The sequence below is a fragment of the Xyrauchen texanus genome, chromosome 32 (assembly GCF_025860055.1).
Source record: "Xyrauchen texanus isolate HMW12.3.18 chromosome 32, RBS_HiC_50CHRs, whole genome shotgun sequence".
Lineage (NCBI taxonomy): Eukaryota > Metazoa > Chordata > Actinopteri > Cypriniformes > Catostomidae > Xyrauchen > Xyrauchen texanus.
In genome coordinates this window covers 33156420-33182006 of record NC_068307.1, presented here as the reverse complement: position 1 = coordinate 33182006, position 25587 = coordinate 33156420, and the positions used below count along the sequence as shown (strand labels likewise).

Below are 25587 nucleotides of genomic sequence, written 5' to 3'. Positions count from 1 at the left end.
GTTAAAACAACTTGGACGCCTTTGCACGTGTCGCAGTGTCTGTTTTTCCTCCCAGCATTTTACAGGGGTGTGCTGTGTTTTTTTAGACACTATGTTCAAAAGAACTTGAACTTCCAAAAAATGTGTCTAGAGACATCTGCATTCTGTTCTGTTTGTTGTGCTGCATCTAGACATTTTGCAGTGCACAACATGTTCAGTCTGAACGGCCCCTTAGAAGTCAAACTTAGAAGTTAGAGTTTCTGACCTGCTTCTCTGTGCTCATGTGTGAGTGAGCCCCCCTTAACTTCACCGCTGGATATTTATAGCTTCTGCTTCTCTAGCGATTCCCTGTGCCAAATATAGACAAAGAACTGCAGGATAAAGAGAGAGATTGAGAGAGGACAGCAGTGGAAGAGAGGAAGGATAGACGGTAGTTGATAGTTTAATTCAGGGGTCTTGATTACTTTTCTCTCTCTCTCTTCCAAATTCTTTGGTTCTATGACTGTGAATAGAACATATGTTTGGCCTGGAGGCCATTGCTCAGCTTAGGGGGGTCAAACAATTCGGGCAGACCACTCTTATTTTTACTAGGGATGCACCAATCCGATACCTGGATCCATAAGTATGTCAATATGTATAACTTTATTGAATTAATTATTTTAGTTGTCAGGAAAAATGTAAAGGGAGTGTTCACACAAACATGAAACTTCTGTCGTCATTTACTAACACTTCAAAACCTGTATGTTTCATTACATGTTACCTTTTAACCAACAAACTATAAATAAAATAGATGTAAATTTCAAATAAAGGCATCAAATCTTCAAAGACAAAAGACCTTTACATTTTCCACTTTGCATTAATTTTAGAAGTGACACATCACCCTGTTTCTGGTTTACAAACAGTTTCTGATTTTAAATTGCACAACACTGGTAATGGACTCATTGCTTTCATAGCATTTAGTTTAACTGTGACTTTGCCAACCTTTTATGAAACATGCTTCTGTCCTGAGAGTGCCAATGTCATCTTTTCCATCTCGGCTCTGGGTGGTGGGGCCGGCAGATCCAGCTGCCCAAGCACCAGTTCTGTATATTAACAGTAGAGTAAGACAGGCTGGTCTTTACCATACAATATGAACTCACATGCTTATGTACATGTGCTACATAATGACAGTAAGCAGAGTTTGATGAATGGATGCAGACGGATTTTTAAAAATGGTGAAATCTACTCTAGAAAATTAAAAATCACTTAACATTTTGGAACCATGAGTAGCATTTGGTATGGGTGTTTCTTCAACTTCTTGCACTTAAACTGGTGATTTCTAGAAAGCAAAGTCTTGTTAAAACATTTTTTACACTCTCTCTATAATTTTTGGAATTTGTCTTTTAGCAGTACCCAACAGTGAATGTACATGCATCACAAGAGATTTCTATAATTTTTGTGAAATTCATGAAAATTCACAGTGTCATTTCCATCACATCTCAAATTCTGTATTGTGTTTAATAGTATTCTGTGGTGGAAATGATGCTAATGGAAATTAGTGATTAACGTTTATTTAGTTTATTTATTGATTCATACAGTAAACAAAGAAAAGCAAAACTTTTACACAGAATCAACATTTAACACTTACTATTACCCCTCCCCCTCCCAATCCCCAACCCCACCCTGACCCACATTCCTGTGGTCACACACATTGAGTATACACACACACACACACACACACATACACATATATATATATATATATATATATATATATATATATATATATATATATATAATTTATATATATATATTACACACATTTATAACTATACCTCTCTCTCCACTGCCCCTCTCCGAGAGCAAGAATGCCAAATAATTGCCCCATTTCCCAACAAATGAATCCAAATTCCCCAGTCTTCTAGCTGACACTTTCTCGAAAGCCGGCACCCTCCCCATCTCCATGCATCACTCCTGAAATGGAGGGGGTGGGGGCACTATAGCCGACTTCCATCCCATTAAAACTATTTGTCTGGCGATCATAACACTGGTTAGGACCAAATGTTTTATGTGTTTATTCCCCATATTGATGACTGCCCCAAGCCTAAAATACAGAGTCTGGGGCAAAATGAAATTTGAGTGCACAGTATGTCACACAAAAAATTCTAAATCTTCAACCAAAATTCTTGGATCATATCACACCACAAAAAACATGGGTTGTGTCATCATCTTCTAATTGCATCGCCAGCAGGTGGGTGTGTCTTTAAGACCAAACCTATACAATCTATAGGGGGTCCAATAGAATCTATGTAAAATCTTGAATTGCATAAGGCGCACCCTTGCATCTCTAGATGCAGACTTGATGTTTATTATAATCCTAGCCCCCACCATCTCCAATACCAAGTTTAAATCTTTCTCCCATAATCTCTTGATAGAAGTTAAAGCTCCATCCCCCAGACTCTGAATTAGCAGGGGAGTAATACACTGATGGCTCATAACCTTTTCCAAAAGCAGTAGTCACCTCTCCCAGAATATCTGCCTCTTTAGGGGGGTGTATGCTACTCCCAAAAATAGTAAAGAGCAGGTGGCACAGCTGTAAATACCTAAAGAACTGAGAATCCAAAAATGCTGAACCAAATTTTCAAAGGATCTCAACACTCCACTCTCATATAGGTCAACGAGTGTATTAACCCCCCTCACAGTCCACTCTGACCAGCAGAAAGGGGGCTTATTAATACATAATTTAGGGTTGAGCCATTTGCTCGATACAACATTTAAATAAATGTCCGAATTATACACTCTGGACACTTTTGTCCATACTGAGTGCAAATGCGAGATAACGGTGTGTAACTTAACTTCTCCGATTAGTTTGATAGAAAGGCTTTGCAATGGCAAAATATGGGCAAGATTTTCGTGTTCAATACAAAACCAGGGAGGGGCTCTCTCAGGTGGAAGTGACCAATGAGCCAAATGTCTGAGACCTAATGCATAATAATAAAACAAAATCTTGGGTAGGCCTAGCCCACCTTTGTCAATCAGCCTATGCGATTTACTGAAATGAAATCTGGGACGTTTTACCATTCCAAATGAAGGACTTCTCTATGCTATCAAATTGCTTGAAATAAGAGAGGGGCACATCTATAGGGAGAGACTGTAACAGGTAGTTGAATTTTGGAATACTATTCATTTTAATAACATGAACCTTCCCAATCATAGATAAATGTATTGAAGCCCACCTGCCCACATCGCTCGAAAACCTTTTTATTAAAGGGTCAAAATTAACAAATTTGCTGGGAATAAAATACCCAAATACTCAATGCCCTGTTTGCGCCACTGGAAGGCACCTGGTTGAGCAGCCGTTACCAGGCAGTACGCTGTCAGAGCCAAAGCTTCAGATTTAGACAAATTAACTCTGTATCCCAAGAACTTAGAAAAGGAATTCATAATTCTGTGGAGGCAAGGCATAGATCAAGTTGGGTCAGAAACAAATAATAAAATATATTTGTGACAAATTTTTGACAATATTTTAACATCTAGCTGGATCAGGGAAATAGGATGGTAACTCTTACACTCGCTTGGATCTTTGTCCTTTTTAAGAATCAGACTGATCCGGGCTTGGCGGAAGCTTTCCATTCTTTAATGATTCTGTATAAACGTCTAACAAATGTGGAGCCAGTTCTGTAGCATAAGATCTAAAAAACTCAGCAGCAAAGCCATCTGGCCTCAGAGTCTTGCCTGTAGACAAAGGCCTTAATTACCTCGTCAAGCTCCTCCAAGTTTATCTCAGAATCAAGAGAATGTTTTGCTCAATGTCAGTTTAGGAAGTTGTAATGGTTCCACAAAGTTTCTAATATGTTCATCAGTAGATGAAGATGTGGAACTAAAGAGATCAAGATAGAATTCTTTAAAGACATTATTAATATCAATGGCCGAGGTAAAAATTTCACTACCAGCAGATTTAACTGAGGGAATGGTAGAAAAAGACTCTCTCTGTTATATATATATATATCTAGCCAGAAGTTTTCTTGCCTTGTCCCCTGACTCAAAGTATGACTGTCTTGCCCTGAATTGCCTAAACTCCACCTTCTGCAACAAAATAGTATTATATCTGTATTTCAATGGGGTAAACTCTCAGACAACAGACGATCAGATGACAATTGGTGCTTCAGCTCTGCCACGGCACTTTTAATATTCCCTTCAAACTCTACGAGTTCTCGTGCTTTGTATTTTTTGTGAATGAGGCATACTGTATGATCTGACCCCTAAGAACCGCCTTAAGTGCCTCCCAAGCCACACCCACAGAGGATACTGAGGATCAGTTGGTCTCCATATAAACATTGATTTCAGCCTTTAACATTTGTTTGAATTCATGATTTTGCAAAAGGGATACATTAAAGTGTTCAATATGTGGCAAGACCTGATCTGTGACTAAAATGTTTCCAATTGAGCAATCAACAACAGATGAAACATCCTGTGAAGTGTCAATGTTGCTCTAGGGGGCTTACACACTTTTGCTTCATTATGATCAAGGACTGAGTCCATCAAAAGATTAAAGTCTCCTCCCAGTATTATATCATGAGGGGTGCCAGTGGCTTGCAACAACCCCTCATGATCTATAAAAAAGCCCTGATAATCAACGTTAGGTGCATAAATGGTAGCAAAAATAAGACTTTGTCCCTGAATTTCTGCGAAAACTATAATGACTCTTCCTAATTTATCTTTAATCTGTCTGAGACCTTTGAATTGTAGATGCTTGCTTATCAGTGTAATGACTCCCCTGTTCTTAATTGTGCCAGCACTAAAGAAAACATGTCCACTCCATATCTTCCCAAATTTTTCAGCTTCCTGTGGTGGAAAGACGCATTTCTTGAAGAAACACTATATTATATTTCTTACGCTTAAAAAGAGAAATAACTTTCCTTCTTTTTATGGGTTGCCCCAACACATTCACATTCCACGTGTCATGACATTTTTACATGATAGAAAATCCCTCCAAACTCAAACAGTCCATGTATACCTACGAGAGCCCCCGCAATAAATTTGCCATCGGATTGCTCAAGTAAAGTGTTTCTATAAAAATAGATAACAAAATATAATCTATGAAACAAACTCCAGCCAATAGGCAGAATAAACAAAAATAACATGAAGAGTCATCCATATAACTGTCCCGATGGTGTGTTTCTCCACATATCAAACTCCAGCCACTAAGCGGAACCAGTAAATAAAGTGTTTTTAAAGTGTTTTAAAAAAAATTTTTGCTAACTTTTGAGAAAAACTTTAGTAGGGGCAACATTTTTGTTGTGGTGGAAATTATGCCAAAATAGAAGCCTAATTTGTAAAAGGCTTTTAGATTTATTTATTTTTTTACACAATTAATATTGAAAAGATAAATTCACTCTTTGTTTAGATTATCATAATTTTAAATATGTAATTATTACTATTTATACAATGGATTTACTATTGAAAATCTGGGTATGGGACAAGCTAAAACAGCAAAATCATATAATGCATTTAAAAGTACCATAAATAAATAAGGCCTTATAAAATGTCAATTTTAATGTGATCTTCATAAAACAAAAAGCAAAATAAGTTCAAATCTTTTTTTTAATTATTATTAATATATTTGAGTTGAAATTATGTTATTAAGTGAAAAGAAATTTACCACAGAGTGCGAGGAGAGACATCAAACTGTAGCACAGCTACACTATGTACTGTAGGAAATTGTTTGCCTGAGACAACGGTCAATTATACAGTGTTTCTATATGTTCATATATTTTACCAAAGAATGCTGCGATTGACCAATCAAAATCAAATATTCCAGAGAGTTGCATGATTAACTGTAATACGTTTCTTTGTGAGCATTTATTGACTTTGAAACTAGTCTTATAACAACACAGACCTGTAATGAGACAACCTGTATTTTATAATGGAGTGTCAGCTTTTATGACTGTGATGTTTAACATGGTTGTGTGATAGTTCATGGGCTTTTGTTAGCTCGTAGATTTTTCCACACTAACTTAAAGAGAGCATGAGACAGAGAGGGTTACTCTGTGCTGATGTCTGTTGCTTAAACCCTTAGCAGAGTGTTTGTGCGTGTTTTTTTAGGTCACTATTGTTTAATGTAAAATTAAACAGACGCCTGTCATATTTGCATTTGTGTGAGCTCCAGTTTTGGCCGATCACGCATACACACCTTTTTAAACTAATTGGACATATTTCCCTTTTCCTCTGAGCCATTGGGCTCTGTTTTTGACCCAGTTGGCATGCTTGGCAGTAGCTTTCCTCTTTAGGCCCCAGTGTGGCATTTTAAGAGCAAGAGATAGGGGAAAGAATCTGACAATCAGTCCAATATACTGTGTTCACGTTCTGTTGGGATTACTGATATTATGAGATGACATAGTGAAGATTCTCAGAGCATCTTTGGCTATGGCAAAATGGATCATTGCTACTGTAGTTACTTTATTAGTCAAAGGTAGTGTACATTGCTGTGGCAGGGCGGAGGGCGGGGCCGGGTCGTGATCATACACACCCGGTCCCTTATCAGGCTAATCAAGCCTCCGAGAGGGATAAAGGTCGACTGCAGAGGATTGTGCGGGAGAGAGAGATAGTTAACAGACATGTCCGTCATGTGTGTTTATGTCTTCTGTTTTAAGTTTTATATTAAAGTATTATTTGTATCGTCAAGCCGGTTCTCACCTCCTCCTTTCCATTGACTGCTTTACAATTACATTTTAACTTTTGTAATCAGATTACAGTTACTGGCTATCAATTAAGTTAATTTTAGTACATCACTTGTGTTACCCTTGTGTCTAAAGTAATATTTAGGTAGAATAATTTATTTTTATTTTTAATATATACATCTGTTTGCATTTCTGTGATGGCAGTAGAGTCACGAATGAGTCATTGTAAGGGAGAAACATGTGTATGACTTGTGTGCGACAATGAATAAAGAATGAAATAGTGTATAGACGTTATTTTGAATTTGTTTCGAATTTGTGTTTAAAAAAGTAATTTAAAAGTAATAAGTATTGTAATTAGCTTTTTAAAATAAGTAATCAGTAAAGTATTCTTATTACATTTTTATAGAAGTAGTTAGTAATTTGGTGTGGATTACTTTTTTGAGTAACTTACCCAACACTGATCACTGCAATAATTCTATGGCTGGGTATCAACAAAGATTTCCCAATTTCATTTGATTCCGATTCACAAGCTCTCGATTGGATTTCACTTTTGATACAATTAGATTCGCTTTAAGATTCATTTGGGTATATTTCAGTTAGGCTATAATGTCCATTTTTATTACATTTGACAGAAAGGCTCTCTCAGCTAATGTGGTAAATTATACATGGAACCTTCTAGCTTGGTACATTATGAAAAAAACTAATTTTTAAATTTAACAACGCACGCCCAATCTATCCAGTTCAATTAGCATTTTAACATCTATAATAATCAACACAACTATACCTTAGTAAACGTTAAAGTAAAAGTAAAAGATCGATCTTGGGATTTGAAGAACTGATATCGGGATCACTGAAATGTAAAATGAAGAATGATCGTAAAATCTATATTTTTACCCAGCCCTTACTAATTTAATTTGATATTCTCTTTCAAAATGTTTGAGGTCAAAGAAAGCACATCGGGTTTCACTAGACTTACTTATAAACATAATAAAAGTTCCTTACTGCTTGTAACTGTTGAGTCTCTTACTTTGGAAACAGAACATGACTTGAGCAAAGCATACGTTTTTATAGTTGCTGCATATTTTAAATTGATTGATGCAAATGAAAACAAAACTTTTTTGTTTTCTAGCATTTTTTGTCCACTGGAAATTTGTGGAAAGTTTTATTTTCTATATTTTGTTGCCTGTACAATGAAAAGCCAGGTACACAATAGTGCCACTTAATGAATAGGCCATCTGCTCTCCGACAACATTGAATCATCCTTGATTTAAAAGCAATGTATTGTTTATCACTTTTGTTGGTATTTTTGCTCTTTTTCCACAGTATGCCAATGTTTCTCTGTGTTAGAGGACGGAGCTCTGGCTCACAGTCTTCAAGAGCAGGAAAGTGAGTATCAACCTCCACATTCTGTAAGCTTTCTGGTTTTTCTTTATTTTTTTGGGTTAAACTGAACCTGATTTAGCTTCATTCATCTGAGTATGATTCATCTTCTCATTTCATCTAATCTCAGTTGAACAGTTCTACAGTGCCAACATCCAGAAGAACCAGTCGGTACAGAACGATGTTCGTCTGGCAAGGAGACTGCAAGAAGAAGAGGAACGGCGAGTGAATATCTGTCGAGACCTGAGGCAGCGGTAAGCATCGTCAGGCATCTACATGTGCCCTGAATTACACAGTCAGCAACATGGCAAACCACAGACATTTGGGATATTCGAATCAGTGGTGTTGCGTAATCCTGATTAGTTGGCGAATCGTGAGGCATAAGTCTAGAAAACACATTTACGCAGTTGGACTTTTGACTCAAAAGCTTGTAGCCCTTGTGGCAACTTCCCCTTGTGACACCAAGCCTCATTCTGTCTAATTAATTTAAAATTAAATTAAATTCAAGCTTTCCTTCAGGGAGGAAGAGGACTGCAGATATGCTCATATTATTCATGAAGAGCTTCAGAGATGTGCAGAGGAGGCCAGGAATATCAAAGATCAGCTGGAAGTTAAAAAAAAAAAAAGATATGTATGTGAGTTGTCCTGAGACAACGTCATTTTAAACGTTTTTACATTGGGAAAACATGCCTAGACGCACAGTTTTGAAAAGTATTTTGCTTAAGCTGGCTGACAGGCATTCTTGTTTTCACCTGATAAGAGTCAGTTGTTCTTTAATTCTTTTTTCCAAGTGTCTTTTGGAAATGGTAATGGCCTTTTAGAAACACTCCATTTTTGGTGGTGGAAAATAACATTCCAGTGAGGATAAATGTAGTAAAATGTATTCTTTTTCAAATGAAAATTTATTAGTGTGAACGTGGCACATCCAATCCAATGTAATCCTTTTTCTTTTGAAACTCAGTTTTCAGTTTCCTAATGTCATCGTTTTCTTAAGTATGTGGTAATGTTCGGTGGAGGAAAGCGTAATTCTAGAGTGAATGAAAGGTGCATTGCCATGAAATTAATGCGGTTTTCAGTTTCCTAACATCATAATTTTCAAACATAAAAATTGTGGTAATTCTTTCCAAAATGGTAATGGCATTTTCTAAACTCTTTGTTTTCGGTGGAGAAAAACAGCGTTCTAGAGTAGATGAGTGGTGTAAAAGTAGCAAAATTATTGTGTTTTCAAGCAATAATTTGTGATCGGGAAAGTCGAAGAGAGAGCAGACACCTCATGTAGAAATCATGTAAAGACAATCCCTTGGCAAGTTCAATTACTTGTGATTTGCAGTCTTTGTAAGCATTTTGTTCATTCCTCTATTGTTAATTATCTTTTGAGCTGCATCCTGTTGGACTCTGATCAAGTGCTAGTTGTATAGAGATGCTTGTTTGTAGCAGAATAAAGAATAGACAGAACATAAAACACAAAAAAAAGAAAGAATAAGGCTTAGACCCTACTTGTATGAGTAGGATCTTGCACTCTGATATCCATTTGCTTCAAGTATTCTATTCTGCTCTCAACAGATCTTTTATTTAGCTGTTGGGCGACATTTCTTTTGCCTAAAGGAGTGGCTTTGTTGTCGGAGGGGTTTTAAAAGTGTTCCCATGGCGATGTCTGTGGTATTTCCGAGGTGACAAGTGGTTTGGCAGGGTGGAAGTGACCACTCATCTGGGAGTGCCATCCCGTTGGATGCTTCAGTAGTGAGCGATGTGGTTCTGATTTGTGGAAAGACTGTTTACAAGAAGCTTTCAAAAGCAGTCGGTCTGGATCATTTATTTTGCACTTTGGAAAATGTTTTAAGGAAGTAAAAGTCTATGGTGTTTCTTCTTGTACGAGTGTAAAGATGGAAAGAGTGTCGCAAACAAGTATTTGGACACTTAAGCCACACTTAAAAATGAATGAAAGTTTTAAATGATAAAACACTTGTGTGTGGGTGTGTGTGTGTGTATATATATATATATATATATATATATATATATATATATAGCAGTTACAGAAATACTTAAACTAACCTGTCTGGCACCAACAATCATGCCACGGTCCACATTCACTGAGATCACATTTTTTTACCCATTCTGATGGTTGATGTGAACATTAACTGAAGCTCCTGACCCATATCTGCATGATTTTATGCATTGCTGCCAGTCGATCAGCTGATTAGATAATCTCATGGATGATTTTTGGTGACAAATGGGCTGGTTTGAACATTTCTGTAACCGATGATCTCCTTGGAATTTCACACACAACAGTCTCTAGATTTGGCAAAAACAAAAAACATCCAGTGTGCGGCAGTTCTGTGGATGGAAATGCCTTGTTGATGAGAGAGGTCAACAGACAATGGCCAGACTGGTTTGATCTGATAAAGCCTACAGTAACTCAGATAACCACTCTGTACAATTATGGTGAGAAGAATATAATCTCAGAATGCTATCCTGAGATGCGGGTTGGCGTTATTTTGGCGGCACGAAGGGGACCTACACATTATCAGGCAGGTGGTTTTAATGTAGTGGCTGACACTGGCGGTTTGGAAATAGTTTGGAATAATGTACAGATTTTGCTCTTATGGAAAGAAATTGGTACTTTTATTCCCCAAGTGGCATACAACTGATCACAATATATAGTCAGAACATTAATAACGTGAAAAATTACTATTACAATTTGAAAGAAAAATGTCCAGAACTTCTTAAACTACTTCAAAGAGTTCTCATCAAAAATCCTTCACTTGCAGCAATGACAGCTTTGCAGATACTTGGCATTCTAGCTGTCAGTTTGTCCAGATACTCAGGTGACATTTCACCCCACACTTCCTGAACTTGTACTTGTCATAGATGTGGCTGTCTTGTTGGGCACTTCTCACGCACCTTACAGTCATAGCTGATCCCACAAAAGCTCAATGGGGTTAAGATCCATAACACTCTTTTCCAATTATCTGTTGTCCAAAGTCCTTGTTTCTTTGCCCACTCTAACCTTTTGTTTTTCTGTTTCAAAATTGGCTTTTTCTTTGCAGTTCTTCCCATAAGGCCTGCATGTACTTTTCCTATTGCTTAGTTGTACATCTGGCCTTCCACATCTCTTTCTGTCCTTGAGCCAGTTCTCCTTTGTTTTTGAATATTGTAGTGTACACCTTTGTATGAAATCTTCAGGTTTTTGGTAGTTTCGAGCATTGTATAGCCTTCACTCCTCAAAACAATGATTGACTGATGAGTTTATAGAGAAAGAATTTTCTTTTTTGCCATTTTTGACCTAATATTGACCTTAAGACATACCAGTCTATTGCATACTATGGCTCGACAACAAACACAAAGACAATGTTAAGCTTCATTTAACTAATCAAATCGCTTTCAATTGTATTTGATATAATGGCAAGTGATTTTCTAGTACCAAATCAGCAATTTAGCATGGTTTGCTAAATTTGACTTTTTCAAATAGTGATGGTGCTGTTTTTTTACTTTGTGATCAGTTGAATGCCACTTTGGTGAATTAAAGTACCAATTTCCTTCCGAAACAACAATCTGTACATTATTCCAAACTTTTGGCCACCAGTGATTGTATTTATTACTTGTGAGAAGAATACATTTATTAGGTGTCATTTCTAATCAATCTGTAAGTTTGCAAAATTATGAAAAGGAGTAAAAATATTGTTTAAATGTGTGTATTTAGGATACTTAAAATGTCAGTGTGACAGGGTGGAGGGCTGTTTAAGATCCTTATTGAACTACTATTTATACTGTCAAGCCAGTTCTCGCCGCCTCCTTTCCATTAATCTCTTTAAACTGGTGCCAAAACCCGGGAAGGAGGAGAGATGCGCCATAGTAGAGTCCTCGCCACTACCATCCACCACAATGGAGCAGCCGTGGCTATCCGCCAGAGGACGGAGGAGCCTGGCCGCCTGAGAGCTAACGAATGGCTGCCGACTGCAAAGAGAGAAGGGACTCCTAACCGACCGCCTGGAGTGGTCAGGGCCGCCAGGGGTGGAGGAGACCCCTACCAGCCACTGAAACGTGGCGGGGTATGAGACCGCCGAACGCGAGCGAGGTGGGGCTCTTGGCCGACCACCTGGAGAATCGCAGCCAGGGGCGGGGGAGACCCCTTCTGTTTCCTGAGAACGTAATGGGCCATTCTGTCCGCCAGGGGCCGGAAGACTGCCTCCGATCCATCCAGGGAGGTGCGGCTGTCGTCCATTGGAGGTTGGAGGAGTGGCCTAGGACCAAGCTACAGCGTATCGGAGAACTGGCGAATAAGTGTTTTTTTCTTTTTTTCTTTCTCCTCACTTTCACCCACTGCCGCTCCGTGTTGGCCTTTCCCTCTCTTTTTTTAAATGTTTTTGTTAATTTGGCACAAACACGGTTACGGCATGTAGGTATCAAATTATTTTGGGTTTCCCTCCCCTTGTCTCCTCCCTTATCCAGGTGGAAGGGGATGACCTGCCGGCAGATGGGGCTTAGGGCATGCCCCTTACCAGGGAAGGGGGTGTACATCATGCCGGGGGCTGAGAGAACCCCATATGACGTGTTTCAACACTATGTCAACTATTTTAAGATGATGTTAACTTATCAGAAAGCTTCAAGTGCACTGACAATAGAGGAGGCAAGGCAAGTTTGTTTATCATAGCAGATTTCATACACCATTGTTATTCAAAGTGCTTTACTGTATACAGAAAAGAAAATCGATGAAGGTCATGTACAAATAAGGTTGTCTGAGATTATAAAAATTTGGATTTTTTTTTTAATCTAGTTTAACCTTCTGAGACACAAGCGTGACTGCTGTGTGGATTTTCCATTTCCCTATTTGTTTTGTAACTAGTAGCATATAATCAACAAGCAAAAAAAACAATAATAATTCTAGAGCAAATCATTTTCCTAAAAATGTATGTCCACATATGTGGACAGTGAGACTAAGTTGTGAAATTTTAAATAATACCAAGCTATAGAAAGTCAGATTTTTTTTTTAAATCAAATTGTTTTATGTTTCCAGGAGAGTTGGTTATTCATGTTTTTGAGACGTTACAGACATTACATCAGGAATAGCATAATTCTGATTCAAAGTATAGGCCAGCATCATCCAATCACTACCAACCATGTTAAAATAAAATTATATATTATAAATTCTGAATCAATGTACTTATTACCACTGTCCAATGTCTGCCAAACATGTTGAGTGATCCAAACATCATCTGCAGCCTGAAACTGAACTTTAAATAGGAAGTTTGGAGTGAATGCACTTAGCTGCATAGAGAGCTATATAATGCACTCTTACTCCCTGTTTAGTGAATGACTTAACCTCCAGTGTGCTGTCTGTCTGCACTGGTCTCAGAACAGTTTTAAATGCAACTTATTTTCATCCTAATGCCATATAAAGCCTCTGAAAGCACCATTGTTTCTTAATGTGATAATGCACAGTAAATATAGGATTACTAAGGGAAAAATGCACTAAAGTATACATTAGTGTACGCTGTGTTAAACAGTGTGGCATTTTAGGACAAATCGCTCAAATAAAAACAATTGATATTGTATGAAACTAGAGACTAATCTTTTGACTCAAACAGGTTTTAATGTAAAAACGTAATTAAGTTTCTCACCAGATGTAGTTTTTATGCCGTTTCTCCAAAAGACAAACTCCGCTGTGGTCAGCGCCATGTTGTTTTGTCACATGACTCTGAACTTTGAAAGTTGCCTCACCCTTTACTGACAACACAGAGTCTCTTGAAATTATATCAGTCGGTATAAATTCATTTAAATTGTGTTGCGTATAGCGAAACGAAAACAACGTCCACGCATTTGCATGCAGGGTTGCACATGGTTTAAACACATGGATCAAATTTGTGGGAATGTACTCTTTGTGTCCATGTTGGTTTTATATTTTTGAGAAATATTTATAGAATTTTCTACAAAAAAAAGTAAACAAAATGTATGTAAAATAATATCATGTGGTGTATGTAAAATGTTATCAAGTAAAATGTATTAAAAATACTTTCCTTGCTCCTTGAATACATGTGAGTAGTGCACACAACAAAAAAGGTTTTCAAGGTTAAAAAATATTTATTACAAGTTTTCTTAGGGTTACTCCATTTGACATGACTAAAATGTGTCAAAATATCTGATAAAAATTATAATAATAAAAAAACTAGCATATGGGTCTTGCTTGTTTTATGACCCCCCTCCCCTTTTCTCCCCAATTTGTAATGTCCAATTCCCAATGTGCTTTAAGTCATCATGATGGTGTAGTGACTCGCCTCAGTTGGGGTGGCGGAGGATGAATCTCAGTTGCCTCCGCATCTGAGATGTCAATCTGCACATCTTATGTAGTGGCTTGTTGAAGGCTTGTGGAGGCTTTATCCTATTCTCCACGCACAACTCACCACATAAGCCCACCGAGAGCGAAACCACATTATCGCGACCACAAGGAGGTTACCCCATGTGACTCTATCCTCACTAGCAACCGAACACAATCAAATATTGACATAAAAGAAAATACCATTACAAAGTTATGCCAACATATATTTTTCCAAGAATTTCAGCTTTTAATTAGACTTTTTATTTCCTTTATTTTATTGTACTGTCTCCAGATGGTTACAACGCTTTTACATTTTTTAATTCAACCTCCAGGAAAAATAAATATTCAAAATGACTCTGAAGTTGAAAGTTTTGTGAAAATTGCATTTTTAAATTTTTTAATAGCGTAATAGTTCTGGACAAAACAATGAGTCATGTCATTGACCAATGAATGAAAAAGGACAGAAAAACTTGTATATAATTTAATTCATAAATATTGAATAAATAATAAGACTGAAGTTCAACTGAATTAAAAATAAAAATGTTGCACAGGTAAACAGATATGTATGGTGTGTTTATGTGTATATATATTTTTTCTTATTATGTGTGGATTAATTTGAATGGCAAAAAGAGCCTCTTATTACAGAATTGTGAATTTGTGGCTGTTGGTAGACGAGTGTACAGGACTTATAAACACACCCAAACTTAAGTTCTCCCGGCCTCTGTCACTGCAGTCACACTGAGGGTGGGTCCGTCGGCATCAGCATGGAAACTCTTTTATCATGGTGCCGAACCATGGCAAATACCTCACCATGGTGTTGAGTCACCAGAAAAGGGCATGTTGAATGCATGTTTTAATTCCCTCGATCACCCTTAAGTATGCTTGACAGAAGTATTGCAAACCCAAAAGCATTTGGCCCTAAAAAGGACTGGAATACTCATAAACCCACACGACTGTAGCATCTGATGTTTGTTTATTTGTGTAGGATCAGTGGGGAATTTACTGTTCAATTACAAGAAGTCATTTACTGACCCTTTGCTAGTTACATATGCATATTTCCCTCACACAAAAGGGTTGATACGGCTTCAGAAGACTTATAATATAGTGCTCAAGCTCTATGAACTGCTTTTATGGTACTTTTCTGTCACTTTAGGAGTTCCACAGCGTCCATCTCCATTCACTTTCATTGTATTGAATTATTATTATTTTATTTACATTACTGCTCTCTAGTGGACAGATAAAGTACATACTACTTAGTGTGTGCTTCTCATTGCTTGTTTTTTGTTGTTGATGTTGTTGGGTCAGGGTTGGTGGTTGGTGATTGGGGCAATTTTGGGAGCATCAATTATCTTTCAGTTCAACTCACTCTAGAAAAGCATTCCAAATTGATTTCAACAATTGATCCATTGTTGATAATTTATGTTGAGCTCACTTCCTTCCTGTTATTATTTCCCTTATTCAGCTGCCCTATTTCCTGTTGCTTTAGCTGACCCATGTGACAAAACAAAAGGGGGTGGGGGGGTGTTCCTATTCTGTCTGTGTATCTTATAAAGGGTCATGAAATGGGTCAAGTGTGAAATTATGTCACATCACGTGTCAGACTCAAATAATAGATGCTAATTAACAATTTACCATTGGTACCTGCCAGACTTAGTAGTAGCCACCACTGTCATAAATATTTTTTATTAAATTAATTCTGAACATAAAACGGCATTCGCAACCCCTTTTACTTCCATAATGTTAAATAAATAAATGGTTAGCGTCTTTACTTACTGAGATACATATATTTTTTTGGACCCACCTTATAGTAGGTGTCTTTAACTACTATGCCCTTAAGCATTTGTTACAATGTACTCATTATGTAAATAAGTGTTGTTACATTGTACTTACATTTACATTTAGTTACAAGTACCTTCATTTAATTACGTCTTTAGTTACACTCTTAACCTTACACCTAATCTTAACCCTACCCAACCCTAACCCTAAAATCCTAATCCTACCCGTTTTCCTACGGACATTTTCTTGACAGGTTTAGTGAGAATCACCCATGTTGACTGAAAACAAAAGTCTGAAACTGTTTGAAAGAGAACCCATATTAATTTATTTAAATTTACAGTAGTAATGATAACTTACTTGGGAATTTTGGTGAAAACTATGGTTACCATGCAAAAGTTTTGTTTGGGAAACCATAATCAAATACACTCAAAGATAGACAATTATTCTCACAGTTCCCACTCAAAGTAAACACTTCTACATTTTACAAAGTAAACAGATCTACATTGCTCTTTATGGTAATTTTCCGTGATGTCAGTGTAAACGAGGTTTGCAGTGAACCAGCAGGTCTCAGAACTGTCCTGAGAATGATCGTCCTCCGCCACCCGGATTGAGGCGAGTCACTATGCCACCACGAGGACTTACAGTGCATTGGGAATTGGGCATTCCATATTGGGAAGAAAAGGGGAGGAAAAATAAATAAATACGTTTTAAAAAGTAAACACTGTTGTACTGCGGTTTCTAATTCAGCTGCTGAGGGAGTGATGGAAAATTTGCCATCTTCTGTCATACTACACCACTTTCTATTTTATTCTTCTTTTGGAAAGTCCTGGAAATGTAATGGTGGATTTTTTCTATTGCTGTTGGAGCAAATGGGAGCACAAAAAAAATATTTGGTCTGGTCTCCAATTCACCACTATAGAAGGTTTACCCCGTTACTATACTTCAAACCTGGAAATGTAAAAAAAAGGTATTTACATGTTCTTGGTTTTATTGTGCACGATTCATCGATGAACATTATTCCAAAGGAACACATTTTTATCTTTGTTACCTTTTATGAAAATGTAATAATCGGTGGTGCCTCTGAAATGACTTTTAACAAATTCCAGAAAAATAGCAACACTATATTTTTCCACTGAATATCCTCTTTTACTCAGTAGCATGCCACCTTATGGAAGTAAAGAGGGTTGCGAATGCCATTTCATTTTGACTTTAACAGTTATGGTTACTATTGATCATTAGGATCATCAAGAATTATTTTTTTTCTTAACAGGAAATAGCAAAACATTTACAGGAAGAAGAAGAAATGGAGATGAGACAGCAGCAGGCTGCCGCTGGTTACCATGGCAGTAACTGCGTCTCTCCACTCTGTGAAGGTAGCTGATGATGTCATTATATTTGTTTTGGTCAAAAATGTCTTTTAAATAAATGTTTGCATAGTATGCATAAGTACTATATGTTTAGGTCTTAAAATAGCTGTCTCTCTCTCTCTGTTTCAGGGTTGGGAGTTTGGGAACAGGTGCTTCAGGATGCTGATTTAGCCCGAAGACTACAAGAGGAAGAGGAAATGCTGCCTCACAGAGAGGTCGAGTATATAGACAGTGTTCTTTTGCTTATACAAACACACACACACACACACACTTGAGATCTGCTACTCGACCCAATCCTGTTGAGTGTTGGGCTGGGTTGTGGTCAGTTTTATTGTGTTTTCGTTGGGTTTGGGTAAATTGTTGTAAATGGAATATAAACTATATTTCTAAATATTTTGTATTCATTTTACCATAACCTGTAATTCGCTATCCGTTTTTAAGTTAGAGCTGTGAGAACTTGTGCTTCTGGGTCTAATGGCCCATAGAGAAAATAAAAAGAGAGTGATTTGGGCCGTGTTTGGTCTTAATATAAGACAAAACTGGTCAGGATCTCATTTACGAGCTAGGATCAGCATTGTAGTTAATGTCTGTACACACACACACATTGACTCACTCACTCTTTTCATTTTATGTTTACTGTTCTGCAGTTTTCTCAGAGTTCTGGATCAGAGGTGGACTTCATAGCAGCACAAGTAGCCCAAGATGAGGTACAAAAATTATTGAGATAACCTTACCCCTAACCCAACCCTTACCCCTTACTCTTACCCAGGAGTCAGGAACCTTTTTTCACTAAGGAGCCAATATTAAATTTTTTGGTTGATGAATTTTTTCGAGAGAGCCATACCACAAATGAATAACTTACTATTTTACCAAGTTTTTCAATAAAATACAATATTTAGATTGCCCATAGACTACTCAAAAACAACCAAATATGCAAATATTAATAGGTAACATGTTGCAATATGGAATTGAGTACACGTGTTTGTGCGGGTCTCCATAAAATTACTTCATGAAAAATGTTACTTCCCTTTTGGGTTAAAAAAACATTTTAATGATAATCGCATTTAAAATATCAATATCCAATTATATGTTTGAAACCCCAAGGTCGATGAATATTTTTGCTTTATTGATTTTGTTTTAAAAAAATAAAAATTTATTGAAACACAAAAAACTTGAGCAAAATAAATTTCTTAATTCAAATGGCACTTTAAACGAACATAAAAGCAATACAAATATCAAAGTGATAAAAAAGATCTTCTATTTAACCACCTCCCCAAATCTAAACATTTACCGGCTCTAACGGCTCCATTTGCCATCACGCATGTATCAGTATGCAGCAACAGGTGAAAATTACTAGCATACAACTTAAGAAATAAAGACAATTATAAATGTAAAGATAATTCTAATAATCATCATAATAAATAAGCCTAAAAAAAAATATTTTGTTTCCAAAAAATGCTGCCAAATGTGTGTTCTTATCGAATGTGTTTGTATTCCGTTTTGGTCGTATTTATGCTGCCTTAAGAAAAAAAGGTGGTGGTGGCATAGTGGGCTAAAGCACTTAACTGGTAATCAGAAGGTCACTGGTTCGATCCCCACAGCCACCGCCATTGTGTCCTTGATCAAGGCACTTAACTCCAGGTTGTTCCGGGGGGATTGTCCCTGTAATAAGTGCACTGTAAGTCGCTTTGGATAAAAGCGTCTGCCAAATGCATAAATTTAAATGTAAATATTACTGAACCTACGGAGTTGCGTTCACAATGTGTAAGAGCTAAACTCGCAGTACATCACGAGATGATCGGAGATCATTTGCATTATTCTCATAGACTACATTATTCTTGCAAACAGTTTTCAGTTGAATGAAACTGATAAAAAGGAGTGATAACTCTTTACGTGCACATGTTTTCCCATTGCACACCTCTGAACAGTGAATCAAACACGAGCATTGATGGTATTTCTTTTGTCTGTTAAAATGTGTTTCTTCAAACACGTCAGCATTTCTTGTCATGTGTCACTCCGAGACATCTTACAGGTCACCCACCTTTTGCAGGTAGATGAGCAAAATTACTCGTGCATGAAATGAAGTGCTATATCACACCCTGGTTGTACATAAAAAATAACAAACGTCCATAAAATGAAGAAAATGCTCTTAACAGCCAAGATCAATAGTTATTGGGAAACAAGTTTCAGAACTCTATGAATGTTCGTGTGTTGGAGAAGCGCTTTCATTGCACTCACTGCGCACACATCAAATCAGACGTGCATCGGTGGCTTTTCTTTCGTCTGGTCTTCAAAATATAATCACGTTTCGTCAAACGTGCATCTTTGTGTCTAATTTCCTGTTATATAACTTTCCGACAAGTCTTACAGGTTGCCTTCCACAGTGGCACTTGGCATGAAAACATATGGTGGGTGTTCATTTCAAACCTTATTCACCAGAAGTAGGCTGTAATATTCGGGAGAAAGGAAACCAAAACAATGTCATTGACTTTAAGCTTTGCAATCGCATCCACACTTTCTGTTGGAGAAGTATCTCTAGAAAGTTTTAAATGATAATGTGTAGGTGAATGGCGAGACACCTAGCAAGCCACTTGATTTTGAACAAAGAGCCACAGGTTCCTGACCCCTGCTCTAACCTAACCCTTACCCTAAACCTAATCTAACCCTAACCCCAACCCTACTCCTAAACCTATCCCTACCTCAACGTCCATAGCAGCTAATGTGAATTTTGTGAAAAGATGGGTGAATAGATAGGTAAATGTTACATTAAGTGTTGTATAGCTCAAGAAGATCAAAAGTTTAAATATGCTATTGATTATCAAATGCCTCTCAAGTAAATATCAAGTGTGATATTGCTCCTGATCTCTCTGGGTAACAAATACTAACATAGCTGTATATGTATGTTTATTAGGAGATCGCCAGATGCATGCAACACCAATATAGAAGAATCAACAATAGGCCAGAAGACCTAGAGATCCAGACGAAGCCGATTGAACCAAGCGATGAAGGCACGACTACAACTAGAAAGGTCTGAATTTCTGGGCAATATAAGTTTTAGTTTATAAAACACAGTGCAGACCTTAAATTCCGACTGAATGAAATAAGTTTGTTGCCGAGTAAAATAGACAACAAATGAATTCTACATTAATTCACCAAGTTGCTGTCTTGCTTGGCAATCATACAATTTTTGCACCAAAACTTAAAAACTTATATTACTAAAATTTAGTAATATATGATAATTTCCCACCCTCCCTCCCTGAATTTTGGCCGCAGCACCTCCTTTAAACTTCAACATAAATGCCCACCATTATGATTGGCTAACATCGTGCAGCCCCTCAAAGTCAGCCATATTTGAAACTTAATCAAAGAAAATGAACAAGCTCCACAACATTATAAAACTACATTTCTGGGTTTACACATAACACACATCCATCACATTGCATCTGAATATATTAAACTGTTCATCTCAAGTACAGCTGTTAACACTCAGCACCATAAACTATCAAAAAGTCATGACATTTGAAATATTAATAAATTAAACTGGTTTTATGGTTTTGCAGTCGGGTCCTGTAGTGTTTTTAACTTCCCCATCCTTCAATAATAACAGTTCCTTTGCAAAGCTTGAATCGTATTGTGACAGATTCACAAGCAATTTACGCTTATATGAGCTGGAAAAAAGATGCACATACATAGTCCAAAGCATGGTGAACTGATGCACACATAGGTGCACATTGCCAGAATGCATCTAGAGGTAGAGCAGCTGAATGAATCACCTTTTTTGAGTCGTAACTTGACAATGCATCTTTTAAAAGCAGTGCAAAATACATGACAATGGTCAAAGACGTCTGTCTATTGCAATTTTATATACAAAAATAATTCAAAATAGTCCAGATGGGTCCTCTTTGGTGTTCAGGAATAGTTGGCCACACTAGTCCTGTCTGTCCTGCTCTCTCTGTTTATGCATGAAAAGTCTATGACGCATGTTGTGAGATGTGTACAAATGAGAAGTGTCTCGTAATGTCACGAACACAGAGATATCAAAACAAGATGTTTCAGCATGGAGGCAACTATAAATGCTCTTTCTAGACTGGGGAGGAAGTTTTGAGTTCAGAAATGTACTGTAAGTTTTTAAAATAGAGTAACCTCTAAAAGTTAAAGTTATTTGTCTAAATATCATGGACATTTTGATTCTCCATTTTGATTCTTCCCTTTAAGGTGTATTTAGTGATAAAACAATTGCAAAGGAACTGTTTGGTCTTGGTGGATTTTATCTACTTACGCTGCACTATTATACATGCATACAATCCCTTTGAAGCCGATTAGACATGTGGTGCTGGGGATAAGGAGGGTTTCAGAGAGAAAACTTGAAGCATGCTGAACTGATACCGGCTTACCTACAAACAACTAAAATGTAAAAAGTACACAAGCTGATTGGCTAACAGATTACATGTTCGAAGGGCCTATCAGCTTGTGCCATGTAGAGTTTCATGGCTGAACTTAGAATCGTTTAGAACTATCACTATTCAAAGTGTATTGAAGAAGTGTCTACTGTATATTTACTGCAATGCTAAGTTAAGGGGCATTATTGGACCTGGTACATAGATTCAGGGCTGTATTTCCTTTGGAATCAGGCACTCCAGATGTTGAGAGAGAGGCTGAACTCAGAAGGACTGCACTCACCTTTAGAAGAAGAGGACTACACCATAGAAAATAATCTACCAAGCCCGTCATGTACTGCACTGTGAGTCACACACACCTTCAAATGATCTTATGTTTCTCAAGAACATATTTCAACACTTATCTGAGCATATTGTTTATCTCTTTTCAGCCGAACACAACACATACACAATATTGCAGAAGAACTGGACCCAACGTTTAAAGCTAGAAAGATTGAGAGCCAAATTTCCACCAGCCCCCTGTCAGGTACCAAGATGCAGTTATATAATAGGTAACATCAATAACTGTAATTATATGCCACATCAGCAGTATTTCCTGTTTCCTCCGCAGGTCTGTGTTTGGCCCCCCGCAACCCGCACAGTATCTTTTATGACTATTTACCAGAACCCACCTTTGTACCACCAACAAAACGCCATCACGACAAAGCAGGACGCCACAAAGCCAAAGACAAGAAAGAGAACTGTAAACAACAGTGATCATGTAACTAACACAGTGCTGCTTGCTTAAATATGGCTTAACTGTGTTGTTTTGTATTTGTAGTGTAAAAACAACTACAACTAGTATTGTTTAAACCAGCTTGTGGGCACAGATTAGGCTTTTTTTTAGGCTAACAATGCAAATGCCGATTTCCTGTCGAAATTAATGCTTTATTTTATTCTGTGTTCCGTCCAATACCTAGAAAAGTGTGATAGAATTTGACATCAAACTTGGAAACTTGTACGGAAATCCATAAGCCGGATATGACCAATGTTAAACATACAGACACACCGTTATTGATAAACGTTCACTTTTTAGCAAATAAATGCATCAGTGCATCAAAGTTTCTACATTACAAGATAATAAAAATGTTGTAGGGGTAGCAGTAAAGACGCTGGCTACCACCCCTGGTGTTCGCTAGTTCGAATCCCAGGGCGTGCTGAGTGACTCCAGCTGGGTCTACTAAGCAACCAAATTGGCCCGATTGCTAGGGAGGGTAGAGTCACATGAGGTAACCTCCTTGTGATCGCTATAATGTGGTTCACTCTCAGTGGGGCGCGTGGTGAGTTGTGCGTAGATGCCGCAGTGGAAGGCGTGAAGACTCCACAAACGCTATCTCTCCATGGTAATGCGCTCAACAAGCCATGTGATAAGATGCGCGGGTTGGCGGTCTCAGAAGCAGAGGCAGCTGAGATTCATCCTCCGCAAACCAGACAATGCCTCAGGCCCCACTTAATGATTTAAATAATTATTAATGATTATTTTAATAATGAATAAATATTTAATAAGACGACAATCGACAGCAATCCATTTTGCAATTGGCTTTCATTATTTTTTATTATATTGTCGGTCTATAGAACATTTCAAGATGGTTTAAGGAGGTAACGTCTATTTGTTCCATGAACATTTCCTGCTAGATGCAAACTCAGACTGCATTCCAAACAGGATAAATCACCCTCCAAAAGGCACTTTGAAGGAAGAACAATCATGATAGTTATGCTTTTAGATTGCTTCAAACTGTATTTCCAATAAAAATGACTTAAAAAGTGAGTTCTGAATTACCCTTATTTATGAGCCCCACACCTTTTAGCCATTCAAAGCTCTTACAGTGGAAGGTAAAGTCTTTGAAGTTACTAACTTTAACACGATTGTCATAAAATGCCATTATTACAATGTGGACCATATTGTTTGGTGGATGGATGTCCAGAAGCACAGAAGCATTCTAATTCCTTTGTTATTGTTTACATCTTTAAAACAATCTATAAACATATGCGTCAGACAGACGCCTTTGGAGCGTGTCACCTTTTTTCAGTGCTTCTCTGCATTTTTAGGATGTTGTGTCAAGTTAAAAGTAGTTAAAACTATGAAAATCGCCTCTTGAGATCATTGCATTCTGTTTTGTTTTGTCCTGTTGTCAAGAACTCCTCATGATTAGTGGCTCTCATTCAGTGGCTGTGCTGCTTGTGAGGTTTGTTGAGGCGCTTACTGCCCCTGCTGACGAGGTGCCTTAAAACATGAAGTTACATGTACTTCAAGCTTGAATTGCTCTGATGGTAGAAAATTACGCACTTTTATTACAGAATTTATGTTAGGGTTAGTAAGCAGTATTAAGGTAATTGCATCATTTTTTTTTAACACGTTATTTTTTATAGAAATGTATCACTCTAAACAACGATTTTTGCAAACATTTGTGTAAAGTAATCGCACTGTTACAGTACAACTGTAATATTGCTATTTCACTTCTTTACATATATTTCGGTTGAATGCGTGCTGCCAATTCTCGCTTACAGTTTGCAATGTAAATTTCGTCATGCATACAATCCGTTCGTACTGTCTGCATGGGGCCCAACTGTACTTGTTTTCCTTAAACATAAATGATACAGTTCCCATGCTATTTTCTAATAACATGTAGGAATGTGTTTAACATCTGTTGTGTTTTCATAATAAAAGTCCTCTGAACACATTTTAGTCAAGTTTTTCTATTGTACATTAGCAATTATACCAGGGTGGCAAAGAAATGGGTCAGGAGCCGTGGGTACAGGCAGATACTGGGGAACTGAAGACAAAAAAGCGCCAAACCGCATCTCAGAATAGCATTCTGAGATTATATTCTTCTCACCACAATTGTACAGAGCGGTTATCTGAGTTACCATTGACTTTGTCAGTTTTTAACCATTCTGGCCATTCTCTGTTGACCTGTCTCACAAACAAGACATTTCCATCTGCAGAACTGCCGCTCACTGGATGTTGTTTGTTTTTGGCACCATTCAGAGTAAATTCTAAAGACTGTTGTTTGTGAAAATCCCAGTAGATCAGCAGTTACAAAAATACTCAAACAGCCCATCTGGCACCAACAATCATGCTACGTGATTATGTAATCAGTCAATCGTGTGGCAGTAGTGCAGTGCATAAAATCATGCAGATATGGGTCAGGAGCTTCAGTTAATGTTCACGTCAACCATCAGAATGTGGAAATTTTTTCACATTTTTGGAAATTCTCAGTGATTTGGAACGTGGCATGATTGTTGGTGCCAGACGGGCTGGTTTGAGTATTTCTGTAACTGATGATCTCCTGGGATTTTCACACACAACAGTCTCTAGAATTTATTCAGAATGGCGCTCTGTACAAAAACTCTCTGTACAATTGTGGTAAGCAGAATATCATCTCAGAATGCACAGCATGTTGAACCTTGAGGCGGATGGGCTACAACAGCAGAAGACCACGACAGGCACTTTATTGGTGACCATGGTGTGTGTGTATATATATATATATATATATGTTGTTTTATTAACTGTGCTGCACATAGAGTAACATTTATGGCACAGTAATTCTATCAGATGTAATTATATGGTACTCTGAAATAAATAACATGGTGTTGAAAGATTAACACATTCATGTACTTCAAGAATACCATGGTATTTCCATGGTTCATGTCTAAATATTTATGTTACCATGTAC

General features: G+C 37.4%; 1 protein-coding gene across 1 annotated transcript in view; it reads left to right on the top strand.

Moving 5' to 3' along the window:
* The window catches only part of LOC127626199 (coiled-coil domain-containing protein 50-like), a 30504-nt gene extending 5913 nt beyond the window's left edge, over positions 1-24591 (top strand). The window contains exons 3-12 of the mRNA XM_052101815.1: positions 7962-8024; positions 8149-8272; positions 8538-8628; positions 17378-17480; positions 17604-17707; positions 18131-18181; positions 20386-20502; positions 22106-22215; positions 22303-22397; positions 22482-24591. Of these exons, the coding sequence (XP_051957775.1) occupies positions 7962-8024; positions 8149-8272; positions 8538-8628; positions 17378-17480; positions 17604-17707; positions 18131-18181; positions 20386-20502; positions 22106-22215; positions 22303-22397; positions 22482-22627 (1004 nt within the window). The 3' untranslated portion in view covers positions 22628-24591. The remainder of the gene's footprint in view (positions 1-7961; positions 8025-8148; positions 8273-8537; positions 8629-17377; positions 17481-17603; positions 17708-18130; positions 18182-20385; positions 20503-22105; positions 22216-22302; positions 22398-22481) is intronic.
* Positions 24592-25587: the final 996 nt, after the last annotated feature.